The following is a 14363-nucleotide window of genomic DNA, read 5'->3' as shown; positions in this document are numbered from 1 at the left end:
AAAAAAAAAAAAAAAAAAAAAAAAAAAAAAAAAAAAAAAAAAAAAAACCTACAAGTATTCAAAAGATATAAAGTGTCGTCTAGCGCGTCATTCTCGTCAATCTTGGTATCACCTCCGAATACGATGAATGCGTTTCCAACTAGCAGACTCGCATGGCCCACCCGGGGCCCCGGTCCTTCGGAGACGGTAACAACTGGAACGCAGGAGAGGTTTCCGCCGCTACTCTCCACCATCCAGAGGTCTCCCTTGACTGTTGCCCCATCAATCAGACCACCCATCATGTAGATATCGCCCTCCTTTGAAGCCAATGAGTTGATTGCCGCGCCGTATCGTGGGAAGGGGTTCATTTGCGGCGAAGAAAAATTGATCCGCCGTTGGGTCCAAGGATAGAGGGAGGCATTGGGGCTTGTGGCTGGAGGAGTAGTAGCAGTTCCATTCATCGCTTGTGGTGGTGGTCGTTGGATCTGGATTGAGTGCGAACATCCCGTCAGCGACTGTGAATATCCACCCAGTATAAGCATAAACTAACCTGTGATTCTGACTCTGCTCTTTGTCGCAATCGTTGTTGATCGGGACTGTTGGGGTTGATGGAACTCAGGGAGTTGTTGTAACTGCTGCTAGGCGTAGGAGTCTGCGACAAGCCATCGCGATCCTTGATAGAGCCATTGAGGGCTGGGGGCGATGCGGAGGGAGCCCCTTCGGAAGTATGAACGTTTCTCGTCGCGGGAGGAAGGGAGGTACCCTGTTGCTGCTGGTTTTTCTTCGATTTGAAGAGGAAAGCCATCGTGGGGGGAGGGAAGGAGGTAATCTAACTATCGAATCGTAGACGGGTCGTTTCTGGACGCGGGACAGGGGCGGTTAATTAAGAGGTTTTAAAAAAAAAAAAAAGGCGCCAGGCTGCCGAAGAAGAAAGCAAAAAAATAAAATAAAATAACACCGACACAACGAACAAACCCCCAAGAGAAGGAAGGGCAGAGGAGAATGAAAGGAAAGGACAGATCCACGGCCGGGGTTGGGCGAGCAGCGATTGACCGCCGTGGCTGGAGATTCTCACGGGGTTGTTTGTCGTGGATGATAAGATGAAAAGGGAAGCAAAAGAGAGAAGAAGGGGAAAGGGAAGGAAGAGAGAAGGGAAAAAAAAGAAAATAGAAAAAAAGAAGCAAAAGTATCGACTAACCCAGCTAGGAATAAGAGAAGAAGAGGAAATGAACGGGAGAGAAGATGGCCTGTGGTGGTGGTAAGTGGACTTTCTCTTTCTCTCTCTCTCCCTTTTTCGGGGTCAGCCCAGACTCCGCGTGCGGGAGCAGCACTATCGAGTCTCACACGGTAATAAGAGGGCTGGTTATGGGCGCATTGAGACGTTTTTAAAGAGAATGGAATAGAATGAAAAATAGCATGGAAGGAGTAGTATGTAGAAGTGATCAAGAAGCCACGGGGAGTCGGGGAGGTTGGGAGAAGAAGATGAAGAATAATAGAAGTCAAGAAAAAAGAACAATAGATGATTCCGGCGTTTCACACCGGCTGGGCAGCGGAACTGGTGTCAATTACCCTGGCATATAGGATATAAGGATGTTCTTTTTTCTACAGAAAGAAAAGAATCAGGGGAAGCCCAGATGGAACCCACGGGCCACTCGGTGTATTCCACCACCCATTTCCAGAGTCCTCTCTATCCAGTAAAGCACTGCAACGGTCTGATATTCCACTGAGAATAATACTGTCTAATGCCACGTGATTCTCACGTTACGTACAGAATTAAGGACCATTCGCATGCAATAATGAATTACAGACGCATCAATTGGCAACAAACTACCTGTCGCAATCACACATACAGCACAAATCAATCTATATCAACTTCCGAATGACTGGTCGATTCGCCGACAACTTGGCCTGAACTCGTGCTCTACAAACTTCTTTTGGCGGGCTTCGGTACTATTAACTTTTTTGCTAGGTGCTGTCTTCAACGGTCATTGGGCTGACCATAGAAACCTTTTTTCTTTGACCCGGCCGATCCAGGGGTGCTATTATTATTCCACCATGACCGGTACATACATGCTCGGTCTGATACCCGACCATGTACGGAGTACAAGAATGTATGCACATACGTCCCGGCGGCTAGGGATGCCATGCAAGCGAAGGATCTTCATTTTCTTTATTGTTCCAACCATTTATACAGAGTATTGGAGAAAAAAATATATATATATACCATATTCCGGCGAATCGCCTAGTTATATCACGCAGCCGCCGTGATGTGACACAGGTGTATTGCACAAATACAGATACAATTACCGTGCATTTCCATTGATTATTACAAGCAATTCGTCCAATTACGGAGTAATAGATCTATTGTTTACTCTGTATGGTACAAGCAGGTCTAAGACACACTTCGACCAATTGGACTGTGCACTTATTCCGAGTCTATTTGTACTCCGTACGGAGTACAGTACTCGGAGATGCGTCGGGATATGTTTCCATGAGTAAGGCCTCGGTGCAACGCACGACATGCAGTAAAGAGAAACACGGGAGTGCTCTATATGGAGCACTCTGCATGGAGCATTTCATAGACACTTGAACTTCTGTAGATGGAAAGGAAAGTCCGATGCGATGCTTGGATGTTTGCCTTGGTGCCTTGCTTTTTTCGGACTACACAGTATAAATATTTGTAGGATTGTTTTTGTTATATAGTCGAGTATCATATTTCATTGTAACTTATTCTTTAGTATTTCACAACATGAAATATGTTCTTGTTGGGTCCAGATAGTAGGAGCTCAGTACATGTACAAACAGAGTGGATATATATCTTGAACAGCAAACCCTTGAAAGCCATCACAGATCTACACACTGCACAAGGCCGTCCCTAAATTTTTGCTTTTCCATTACACCAAGTTAGTATAGACGCCAAAACATTTCCAACCAACTATCCAATTGCCATTCACTACCAAACAGCCGGAGCCGAACCTTGCATGCAACACGAGAAACTCCACAAGCCACTCAAACAATTCAGATCCGTCATTCGATCTGAAACATTAATCTGGGGAAAACCTTAACTTGCATAAGCGATCTGTCCGCTGCGTGTTTGTTTCATCGGAGACGAACGATGGTAGCTGTAAACACGGAAGACACAGGAATTCATTCCCGCTTCGATATGAGACGTCAAGGAACCTTCCTTTAGGCTTCCAGAGCTTACTTGGCATGGCATAAATAATAGACAGCACAGAATTACATGATAAAAACTCGTGGCTCAGGAAGGAGCGCCGACCAATTAACATCCACATCCCTCGCCCAGATCCTCTTCAATAGATCCAATCCCTTCAAGATATCCCCAAACCAATTACGATAATACTGCTTCAACAAGAACTGCTTGAAGAACTGCTGGTCCTCTGGAGAACAGCTCTCAGACGCTGTGATGAATGATGTCCAGATCAAGGAGTGGTCACCGGGAAATCCCTCGGGGAAAGGCTCAAGACTGGCTCGGAATTTCGTAACCACATCTGCTGATGACAGTTCATTACCCGGGGGGTTGTCCAGAAGAACACGTTGTAGGTATATGTGGTAGGATTATTGCCTTAAGTTGGCGATTAGGTCTATCGTGCACTGTTTATCTGGATGGAAGCGAGAGCTGTAGTAGAGGCAGTCGAAGCTATGCGGGGCTTGAGAGAGGATCGTGTATACGCCGGTTTGCTGGCTGATGAATGGCGCGGCGTAAACTCGCATTCTAAATATAATCAGCCAAATTATAAACGCCATGAAAGGATCATGATCCTACTTGTGAATCTGCCGCAGCGCAAACTCGGACAACTCATCCGGCCCCAGCCTATCCTCACCACCAACCGTATCGAGGGCGGATTGCAAAAGATGAAAAAGAACCGGAAAGTCCGAGCAGCCAGTGACCATGACCGCAGCAAGCAGGACAATTATTGACAGGATGGCTAGCCGCTTCGTTTGGTGGTCATACTGGTCCAAATCGTCCGGTTCTGAAGTTCGCGGATAGCCTCTGAGCAGAGAGTGCTTGGGCTGGCAAGATGCTGATGCCGTGGTTGAACTTGACCACCAGATCTGCGGGAAATGTGGAAGGGAGACACGGCCAGTACAGTTTTCATAACCAATTTGTCCATCCAGGCTAGAGGAAGGATTAGGTGGCGCCATCCGTTGTGGTTGTCGTCGATTACGACCATTTCGGGGGTAATGTTTTTGGAGACTAATAGGTTCAACAGAAGTCAGAGCCCAGTGATGTAAAAGATAGAATACGTACAATATCCCACGAGGAATCGTTCCCAGCCTTCCGAGTTCCTCCAGGCCAATGCAGGATGCAACCCATCAGGCCTCAATTGGCCATAAGCAGCGCCATGATACGTCTCATTTATACATGAGCCTCTGGAAGAATCACCCGTCGATGCGCTCTCATCCATATAGGCCGCGCTGGACGTAAACGGACCATCCGAAACCTCAGGATACTCTATTCGCGCTCTCCCCCTCCTACGTCCGGACCCATCACAGAATCTATACCTCACTCCAAATCCACTACACAGGATACCTCTCGAGACACACTTTCCACACGACGGCTGCGTCCTGTCACAGTGGATTCGCCGCTGTGAGCATTGATAACAGCCTGAGCGGGAATGTCAGTGGATGTTCATTCATCATTCCCGATATTTCCTCGGGCGCGCCTTTGGTCTTTGGTACATATGGGAGTTTTCTTCGGGTCATTTCAAGACAGATATCAGGCTTGTTTCTTCATATTCTGGCTGCGAGGATGGCGATCAAGATTCAAGCGCAGTAGAGGACGAGCTGCTTATCTTATCTTGGTATCGCATCTCCGCATGATATATTTAGGATTGCCCTTTGGGGCTTAGTGTGACGGGACTAACCTGGGGGTTGTTTCCGAATAGAGAAGTGGATGCTATGCTAACCCTAACAAATCATACCAATTGCGGTAGTCAAAGAGCATATATGTATGGGGAATATACATGGTAATTAATTTCAATAAAGACACGAAAAGACGGAACTCCTGAGCATGAACATGACAAGACTACTGCATAGCCCTCTCCCAAATCCCATCTACATCCTCATCCGGACTCATATTGTCCACAATACCAAGCGCCGTCGTTGGCTTCTTATACCCTAGTAGATCCAGCATCTTCGGACTCATTCCACGCACTTTACTCCGCGGGATCCCAAGGAACTGGTTCTCCTCGGTGCGGAGATGACCCCGGGAAAAGAACAAACCGTGCATCGTGCGGACGGAACCAGGAACCGAATTGTGTCCGCCGCCATGGTATGCAGAGGCGAGAAAGATTAAAGCTGAGCCGGGGGGACATTTCTATTTTGTCAGTTTGATGTTGAGCTTGCTAGTAAGAGAAGGGAGCCTACCTGCAAAACAAACCTAATCAGAGTTCGCCCACCGGTCATCATCCCATTTATGGCTCCCCGGCACGAACATCGTAGCCCCATTTTCTCTAGTAACCTCACATCCAGCAATCAAGCACCCAAACTGACTGGCTTGCTGAAAGCTCCATGGCCGAAATGAGTTTCGGGAATGTCGAATATTATGGACATCGTCATCCCGATGCAACAGTTGTCGAGGTGCGCCGTACCCGATATTCATCGACACACTCAGACTCAACAATGGATCGATTGTGTTGGGCTCCGCGAAACCCTCCCGCATCAGCGTAAATTCTTCTCGCAGAATGCGCTGCCGCAGGGCCTCTAGCATGGGATGCTCGCAGATCTGGGCGACTGTCTTAGACTTCCCAACGAGGCCTGGTACGAGGACTGTCTGCGCGGGGATAGATGGGAAAGCATCGCCGTTGACCTTCTTGTTTTCTAGATGTCGACGAGGCTTGCTACTCCAGGGATTCAGTTCATCGTCGATGGCAGCTAGTTCGTCTGGTGAGACTAGATCTTTGAGTATCACGCCGCCATCACGCTCGAGAATGCTAAGGATGTACTTGATCGGATAAGTGGCTGGCACCGTTGTGATGGCGGTTTTGGGCTGGTATGAGGGATCAATAGGAGGGGGCGTGGGGAGAGGAATTCGTGTCATCTTGTAAAGAAGCAGCATTATATGTGGGATTTGGAGGCTTGGTATGTTGGAGAGGACACTATATTCTTATACCCACGCTCGCTTCAGATGCAATCTCGCAACGAATTATCAGAGTACACAAGGCAAATATGATACGAGGAGTATCTGGTCGATAAACAATTCATCTGATGGTGGTTTCAACGGATTTTAATTGTATCGTCATATCAAGACAAACGGGAATGGGCCGGGACAGCCATGGCGCTGGAAAAGGAAATCTATCCCACGAAATTAAGTTTTTTTTTTCAGTAAAGATAGCGGGGGTGATGTTGCACATGTCGCATATGTTGGAGATATCGATGCGGGATTTGCGCTGCGCCGCATCGCCTATTTCCTGAACGGGTAACCGAAATGAGAGCACTCTGTATATCCGATGATAGGGATCGGAAACGAACCTAATTCACCATGAAGATACTATTCCCATCGGGTTGTCTATCGTGTCCCATGATACTCCAATGCACGAATGATAGAGAACTACGTCCGGGGGCCTTGATAGGTCGCATGGTGGCAGCTGCTCTATCTGATGGAACTTCTATCCGATTGAGGTCAATACAATGACCCTTTGCACTTCAGAGCACAATTAAAGATATATAAGGACCATCCTATCCTAGACGAATACCTCATGTCTACAACCATTGCTTCATAACCAGAACATCCTTGCAGAACTCAACTTTCAAATCAGACATGGCACCTGCAGCACTCGTCCCGACTCCGGGCCCCACCCAAGGGTAGTCGGACCAGAAACCAAGAAAATCACCCATCCAACCAACAAGATTCCTCAATTCCTGATTGATGAAGCTCGTTTCACTATCAAGGAGGACTTCGACCCCAACTTCCAACCCCCCAGCAAGATTTACACCATGAAGGAGATCGGCTTTGAAGGACATGGGATTTCTCCCAATGCAGTCTCAGAGCCCTTTTCCCTCTTTACTGAGGAAGCTATCAAACAGATCCGAGCAGAGGTCTTTAGTGAACCTGTGCTCGAGTCGTGCCAGTAATCTTCCACTTTTTGTCAAGAATATGGTGAGAGGCATGGGTCCTGTATAAGTAATTTGTTAACCTTACGAGATTATACCTGCTGACTGTTTTCTCAAGGCGCGCTCCGTTTACTTATGACGCCTGGTATTGTCCAGAGGTCCTTGCGAAAGTCTCAGAAGTTGCAGGAGTAGACTTGGTCCCAGTCTTTGATTTTGATATTGGTAATGTCAATATCTCGGTCAATGATCCGAACAGCACGGAGAATGGACAAGGCCCGGACGGCTCAAAGTGCGACAATATGTCCGTTTTTGCGTGGCACTACGACAGCTTCCCATTCGTTTGCGTGACAATGCTGTCCGATTGCACTGGAATGATTGGCGGACAAACTATGATCAAGACTGGAACCGGGGAGAATATGAAGGTGCGCGGACCAACAATGGCATGCTTCCTTCTATCTTCCATAATGGGTATTCTAGTGTACTTACCTCGTACAGGGCACAGCGGTGGTAATGCAAAGCCGGTACATCGAGCACCAAGCCTTGAAAGCCCTCGGAGATTGTGAACGCATCAACATGGTAACCGCCTTTCGACCAAAGTCACCATTTGTCAAGGACGAGATCATCGTGACTGCTGTCTGCGAAACCAGCGATCTTTCAGAGCTTTATAGCCAGTATACTATGTACCGATTGGAAGTCCTTGAAGAGCGTATTCGTGCTAAGATGAAGAAGGAACGGAAAGGGGGTGAGGCTAAACGTTCGTTCGACGTTGATGATACAAGGAGGTTCCTGATAGAGCAGAAGGAATTCTTGGAGTCTATGTTAGAGGAGATTGTGTAATGCCGTCAGCGATAGCATAGTAATATGGGGCGAGAGCGACTAAGTATGACGGCGGTAAGCCCTGAGATGGTAATAAATTCGATTATGCACATTTCTTGCATCTCACTTCTAAGTACTTTAGCTTTCTTTACAGTTTCTCAGGAGCAACAATATGGCTTCCACTATGTCGTCACAGCCATCGCGCAAGGAAATGATGAAAATTTTCTTGCAGGGGTACAACTCGGACACGACAATAACCTGCCAAGGGCAAACTTTTCACGTTCATAGTGCCATTATCACCATTCTGTCGGACTTCTTTAGAGGTGCTTTTAACGGGAGTTTTAAGGTGAGACTGTAATAATCGCATTTGATATCAGTAAATAATGTGGTCTCAAAGGAATCACAGTAGAAGACCATTAACTTACCTGATGATGATCCCGAGACAATCGAACGAATCATTTCCTACCTATGTCTGCACGAGTACCAAGAGAACGGGCACATATTGCCGTTATCAGGAACCGCTATAAGCAACTCTCCCCTGAAGAGCTCTAAAAAATATCCAGCAGACGTTGGAGCCATCGCAAGGAACCACGTGCGAGTCTACATAGCTGCAGACAAATTTGGCATTGTCCCTTTAAAGTCCTACGCTGTGAAGGAATTTGCTCACAATATGAGCGCTAATTGGCAATTTACAGTATTTCTCGATATAGCACGAGAAGTAATGAGCTCAGTACCTCCGCATGATTCAGGTCTTCGAGACATTATTGCCGATATCATATCAAAGAACCTCACTGACATGAAACGGGGGCCAGTTCTTTAACTAGCAAAAGATTTTGAGAGCCTTGGATCTGCGATTCTTGCAAAACTATTGGAGAACGACATGGTCAGGGAATCGGAAGCAGAGCGAGATAGGATTGCGGAATCTGGAAATTTGGACAGACCATTGTATGTTACAAACTCCCAATTTGACCGCCGCTCCTCTAACTAGGGGAGAATATGGCAATTTGTCAAACACCAGCTGAAGTGCGTATTTATCAGTATAGGGATATCATTTGGGATGTATGGCATAGCAGGGAGTTCGGAAAATAGTCAAAATACCCTTCTCCAAACTGACCGTATACATCTTGGGTTGTTGTAGATGATCTGACGTAATCACCCAAACTGTTCCCGTGACCGTGCCAAGACATCGCGGCCAAAGCTCCATGGAGAACGTCTTCGCAACGACCAAACCATTAAGTACCATTTCTCTTCCATTTGCAGCCTCTTTCTTAAGCTGCGCGATTTTGGACGAGGCCCGTTGATTGCTTGAAGCCGTTGGAAGTCCTGTCATTGCCGGGTTTGCGCTTTGGAATCTGACTGGTCCTTGGCAGTGGCACCCACTGCGCAACCGTCTTCAGTCGCTGAGCCGCTCCGGTTTAGGCTTGTCAATCTGGTGCCTCTCAGTGCGCGCTCGATAAGCTGACATGCTTGAGAGGCGATAGTGTCGATCAGGTGAGTATGCAACTTATCACTTCATTTCTCAATGTTCGTTTCGCTAATCTACTGTGTTCAGATTTGGTAAATTCGTTCACTCATTTTTCGACGGTCTCGAAACCCTCTAGTCTCTTCCCCCCACAATGATTATCTGCCCGTCATGAAAGATCCAACTATCGATATGGACAACCAGAACAATACCATGTTGAAACGGCAGTCGCCCAACGTGCAGGCGGAACTGCGCAGGAACCCCAACAAGACGGTTCGAGTCGCTTTTGGCCCCGACGTCGAGACGCACATCCCTCCTCGCGACAAGTCCCCCGCACCAAATCACCATCGGTCTTTTACCACATTCGACCAGAAGCCTCCTGTGGCTTCGTCGTCATCCGGGCGACCGACCAGCTCGGGCGGTGACAGTGTAGCGTTGGTGACGGAGGAGCGACCTCGGTTAGCATCGGATGTTGCATCGGATAGTGGACGACCGACTGCGGCCCTGAAACGGGCCAGGAGTGATTATGGACCACGAGTGGAATTCGACAAGTCCCTTTTTGGGGATGACGATGAGGATGATTTTGCCATGAGACATGGTTGGCAGGAGGAATACACCTCGAGTGAATACCTCAAGGTCCTTCACTCGGTAAGCAGAATTTTCTAGCTGTTGAGTGCTGCTACATTATAGTATACCGTTGATTGCTAACCCACGCGGTTTAACCAGAACTTTTACATGTATTTCACGGAGAAGCGTCACGAAACGAACGGTATCCCAAGAGACCCTGTTGGAAGTTGGCCAAGTCAGGACTGGCGTATGAAAGATCGCCTGAAAACGGTTTCCGCCGCGCTCGCCATATGCTTAAACATCGGTGTTGATCCTCCCGATGTCGTCAAGACAAACCCAACCGCAAAGCTCGAGTGCTGGGTCGATCCTAACCCAGCCGCAACTACTGGCGGTGGGCAAAACAAGATCATGGAGCAGATTGGGAAGAAGTTGCAGGAGCAGTATGAAACTCTGAGTTTGAGAACGAGGTACAAGCAGTACCTCGACCCGTCCGTAGACGAGACAAAGAAATTCTGCATACACCTTCGCCGTAATGCCAAAGATGAGAGAGTGCTCTTCCATTACAATGGTCATGGAGTCCCGCTGCCGACTCAGTCGGGCGAGATTTGGGTTTTCAACAAGAACTACACCCAATATATCCCGGTCTCATTGTACGACTTGCAGTCCTGGCTCGCAGGTCCCAGTCTCTTCGTTTTCGACGTCTCGCGCGCGGGCAACATCGTCCATAACTTCCACGCATTTGTCGACAAGCACGAGAAGGAAAATATTGAAGCAAAGAAACGGGACCCTAGCGCTCTCATCCAGAACTATGGGGATTGCATTCTTCTGGCCGCATGCCAGAAAAACGAGTCTCTTCCGACGGACCCAGACCTACCGGCCGACCTGTTCACCAGCTGTTTGACCACACCCATCGAGATTGCTCTCCGGTACTTCATCCTTCAGAACCCACTGGAGACAAACATCTCCATTGATGAGTTCGCAATCCCTGGTCGTTTGCAAGATCGGCGCAGCCCACTTGGAGAATTGAATTGGATCTTCACTGCCATTACGGACACAATTGCATGGAATACCTTATCGCGACCCCTGTTCAAGAAACTTTTCCGACAGGACCTGATGGTTGCTGCTCTTTTCCGGAACTTCTTGCTCAGTGAGCGCATTATGCGCACGTATAAGTGTCATCCGATCTCTTCCCCAGAGCTGCCAGAGACCCACCACCACCCGCTGTGGAAGAGCTGGGATCTGGCGGTGGAGATGGTTCTGGCACAGCTCCCTGCGCTCATTGAACATGAAGAGGGCCGGCGGCATTACGAGTACCAGCATTCTTCTTTCTTTGCTGAGCAACTCACAGCGTTTGAGGTTTACCTATCCTCTGGACCCACTGAAAAGAGCCCACCAGACCAGCTGCCAATTGTTCTGCAGGTCCTCCTGAGTCAGGCGCATCGGCTGCGAGCGTTGATTCTACTCAGCAAATTCCTTGATTTGGGGCCCTGGGCCGTCCATCTTGCTCTGAGCATTGGTATCTTCCCATATGTCGTCAAGTTGCTGCAGTCGGCCGCTCAGGAGTTAAAACCAGTTATGGTGTTCATCTGGGCCCGAATCATGGCAGTCGACCATACTGTCCAGAATGATCTACTAAAGGACAATGGCATCCACTACTTCATCAACATCCTTAACCCCTCGTCTCCGATTCCTGTGGGCAACGCTAGTGAACATCGCGCTATGTGTGCCTTCATTGTCTCGATCTTCTGTAAAAATTACCCTCAGGGCCAGAACGTTTGCCTATCAGCAGAGCTTTTCGATTCATGCTTGAGGCATTTAACAGACGTCGAGAATCCTCTTTTGCGTCAATGGTCGTGTCTTTGCCTGAGCATGCTCTGGTGTGACTTCCCCGAGGCCAAATGGGCTGGCATTCGTTGCGCGGCCCCGGCCAGACTTTGCGAATTGAACATGGACCCTGTGCCAGAGGTGCGGGCTGCTATGTTGCACGCACTGACAACATTTTTGGGCATTCCGGACTTGACGGACCAGGTGGCGCAGATTGAGGAGTCGTTGGCTATGACAGTGCTGCCGATGGCGTCGGATGGTAGTGTCCTTGTGCGGAAGGAACTGCTTGTCTACTTTTCGACTTTTGCCAAACGGTATCAGAACAAGTTCATTGTCGCTGCATATGAGGAACTCCAAGAGGAGAAGCAATCGCTTCTCGACAAGCTCGCGAACGAAACGCCCCAGGATTTCCCCTTCGATGATGCGCAGAACGGGTCTGCAGACTCAAGCGCTAAATTCCATTCTCTATCCCGGAATACTACGTTCGGCACAATTTGGAAGCAGCTTCTCATTCTTTCCGTCGACCCACATCCTGATATTGCACAGGATGCTAGCACGATCGTGGACTACATCCATGTCATGCTACTCCAATCTCCTATGGCATCAGTAACGGATAGGGTCCGCAGAGAGATCATGGATATCACATCCCGTGAGCCACAGAGGCTACCCATCCGTGAAAGACCCGAATCGAAGAAGGTCGCACCCCCTCCCACGCCCCCCTCGCAAGCACAACCAAAACAGGAAGGGTATCTCTCACTGGGCATGAGGCGGACAGCGAGTGTCGCTGCGTCACTGAAAAATCTTGCCTTCGGTGGTGCGTCTGGCTCGGAGCTGGCTTCTCAACCCCCAACATCGCCTTCGATGTCGAACCGCATGCCCATTACCCCCCGTGGGCGCGCTCCTCCAGAATGGACCCGACCCCCAGAGGTCAACGACCATGTCGCTCCGGCGACTGCATACCACAAAGCGCCCACTCCCACATCTCGTGGATTTGAGCAGAGGGATACTTCTGTGCTCCCAACGATTCCTCTGTTGAGTAGATTCTTGGATTGGTCTACGGAGTACTTCCGGGAACCCCAGATGAAGCCCAATGAGCCCGACGAGCCGGGTAGTGCAGATTATAACGAGCGTTTATGGCGACGGAGTCGCAACGAAAAGATCATCACAGAGACCCAACCCCTTAAACCCAAGGCTGGCAGCAGTCGATGGGATAATTCGTTGACCCTTCTGTCGAATAGCAGTCAGCCGATGAAGATGTGTTTCCACCAGTTCGAAGATCATCTCGCGGTTGCTGACGATCGGGATACCATTGCGTAAGTTGAAACGGCACTGAAAACCGTTTTGGCTTTGAGCTAACAATCGTTTAGAATTTGGGATTGGCAAAGCCATAAGCGTCTCAATCGATTTTCGAACGGAAACCCGCCGGGCTCGAAGATCAATGAAGTCCGGTACATCAACGAAGACGACCAGGCGCTCTTAATGACGGGCTCTTCCGATGGTGTTCTCAAGGTTTTCAGAAACTATGAGTCTGCCAAGGATGCCGAAATTGTCACTGCTTTCAGGGCTCTTCCAGAGCTTCTCCCCAGTACTAGAAATGCGGGACTTGTTCTTGACTGGCAGCAAGGACAAGGAAAGGCGCTTGTTGCAGGTGATGTCAAGGTTATCAGAGTGTGGAACGCAGCCACCGAAGTCTGCAGCAACGTATGTACCGCACCGACCTTACCGATAAGACAAGCCATCTAACTCTTTACAGGACATCCCTGCACGGTCTGGGTCATGCATTACATCCTTGACATCTGACCAAGTTGCCGGTAATATCTTCGTAGCCGGATTTGGTGATGGTGCTGTCCGGGTCTTCGATCAACGTCTGAAGCCAACAACGTCCATGGTCAAGGTCTGGCGTGAACACAAGCAGTGGATTACAAATGTCCACATGCAACGAGGCGGTTTGAGAGAGCTGGTTTCTGGTAGCCGAAACGGAGAAATCAGGCTCTGGGATCTTCGAATGGACGATCCGATTTCGACAACATATGCTACTTCAGACACCCTTCGTACTCTGAGTGTTCATGAGCACGCCCCGGTGTTCAGCGTGTAAGTTTCCCATGGTATTTACTTTTGGTTGTACAGATGGTTAACAAAATTGGCTACAGGGGCACCAACCGTCATGAAGTCAGGACGTTCAACGTGGGTGGCAGTCATCTGTCCACTTACGAGCCCTACACGAGCTTCCTCCACCACAACCGGTCTTCTCCTATCGCCAACACCGCTTTCCACCCGCACCGTACCATACTCGCCTGCGCAGCGCTTAATGATAATCACATCAACCTTGTCAATTGTTAGATGAGGTATCATTCTGCTTTTCATTTCTTTATTTGATGATCCGTACATACCATTTGCACGGCGTTCTGGGTTATGATAATGTCTTTTTCTCTTTTTCCTTTGTGTAATTCTTCCTCTTTCTTTTTATTACTCAGATGGGATTAGGGATGTCTGGCGTAGGATGGTAGTAATGATGGATGGATGGGTTAATGGCAGATTACTCATGAGGATTACTTGCTATTTCATATTGTATTCGTGTTTCTGGGCTTGTTAGGGCTGTACATAGACTGGGATTCTCTTTTCATTCATTACTGTTTATGCT

At 48.5% G+C, this 14363-nt stretch overlaps 6 protein-coding genes across 6 annotated transcripts in view; 3 read left to right on the top strand and 3 right to left on the bottom strand.

The window, feature by feature from the left end:
• The window catches only part of ASPGLDRAFT_137028 (putative cell polarity protein (Tea1)), a gene marked incomplete at both ends in the record, with an annotated part of 4905 nt that extends 4121 nt beyond the window's left edge, over window positions 1-784 (bottom strand). The window contains 2 exons of the mRNA XM_022541493.1: window positions 53-464; window positions 530-784. Coding sequence (XP_022396100.1) covers window positions 53-464; window positions 530-784 — 667 coding nt within the window. The remainder of the gene's footprint in view (window positions 1-52; window positions 465-529) is intronic.
• A 2432-nt stretch (window positions 785-3216) lies between these two features.
• On the bottom strand, window positions 3217-4172 carry ASPGLDRAFT_70122 (uncharacterized protein; the record flags this gene model as incomplete). Its single annotated transcript, XM_022549446.1, has 4 exons — window positions 3217-3463; window positions 3593-3712; window positions 3764-3951; window positions 4041-4172. 4 exons carry the CDS (start codon window positions 4170-4172, stop codon window positions 3217-3219), a joined length of 687 nt encoding a protein of 228 aa, XP_022396099.1.
• An 854-nt stretch (window positions 4173-5026) lies between these two features.
• ASPGLDRAFT_70121 (uncharacterized protein) lies at window positions 5027-6040 on the bottom strand (the record flags this gene model as incomplete). Its single annotated transcript, XM_022549445.1, has 2 exons — window positions 5027-5317; window positions 5432-6040. 2 exons carry the CDS (start codon window positions 6038-6040, stop codon window positions 5027-5029), a joined length of 900 nt encoding a protein of 299 aa, XP_022396098.1.
• Window positions 6041-6526: 486 nt separating this feature from the next.
• On the top strand, window positions 6527-7981 carry ASPGLDRAFT_85850 (uncharacterized protein). Its single transcript, XM_022550350.1, has 3 exons — window positions 6527-7070; window positions 7172-7493; window positions 7549-7981. The coding sequence occupies exons 1-3, from the start codon at window positions 6937-6939 to the stop codon at window positions 7888-7890; spliced, it is 798 nt and encodes a 265-aa protein (XP_022396097.1). The 5' UTR covers window positions 6527-6936; the 3' UTR covers window positions 7891-7981.
• A 72-nt stretch (window positions 7982-8053) lies between these two features.
• On the top strand, window positions 8054-8689 carry ASPGLDRAFT_136941 (BTB/POZ domain-containing protein; the record flags this gene model as incomplete). The annotated part of the gene is made up of 2 exons (XM_022541484.1): window positions 8054-8215; window positions 8279-8689. 2 exons carry the CDS (start codon window positions 8054-8056, stop codon window positions 8687-8689), a joined length of 573 nt encoding a protein of 190 aa, XP_022396096.1.
• Window positions 8690-9544: 855 nt separating this feature from the next.
• Window positions 9545-14062, top strand: ASPGLDRAFT_136902 (ubiquitin-binding TORC1 subunit KOG1; the record flags this gene model as incomplete). The annotated part of the gene is made up of 5 exons (XM_022541481.1): window positions 9545-9979; window positions 10058-13035; window positions 13090-13423; window positions 13476-13813; window positions 13873-14062. The coding sequence occupies 5 exons, from the start codon at window positions 9545-9547 to the stop codon at window positions 14060-14062; spliced, it is 4275 nt and encodes a 1424-aa protein (XP_022396095.1).
• Between the last annotated feature and the right edge of the window lie 301 nt (window positions 14063-14363).

The sequence above is a fragment of the Aspergillus glaucus genome (assembly GCF_001890805.1).
Source record: "Aspergillus glaucus CBS 516.65 unplaced genomic scaffold ASPGLscaffold_31, whole genome shotgun sequence".
NCBI classification, from domain to species: Eukaryota; Fungi; Ascomycota; class Eurotiomycetes; order Eurotiales; family Aspergillaceae; genus Aspergillus; species Aspergillus glaucus.
This window is presented reverse-complemented; position numbering and strand designations above follow the sequence as displayed.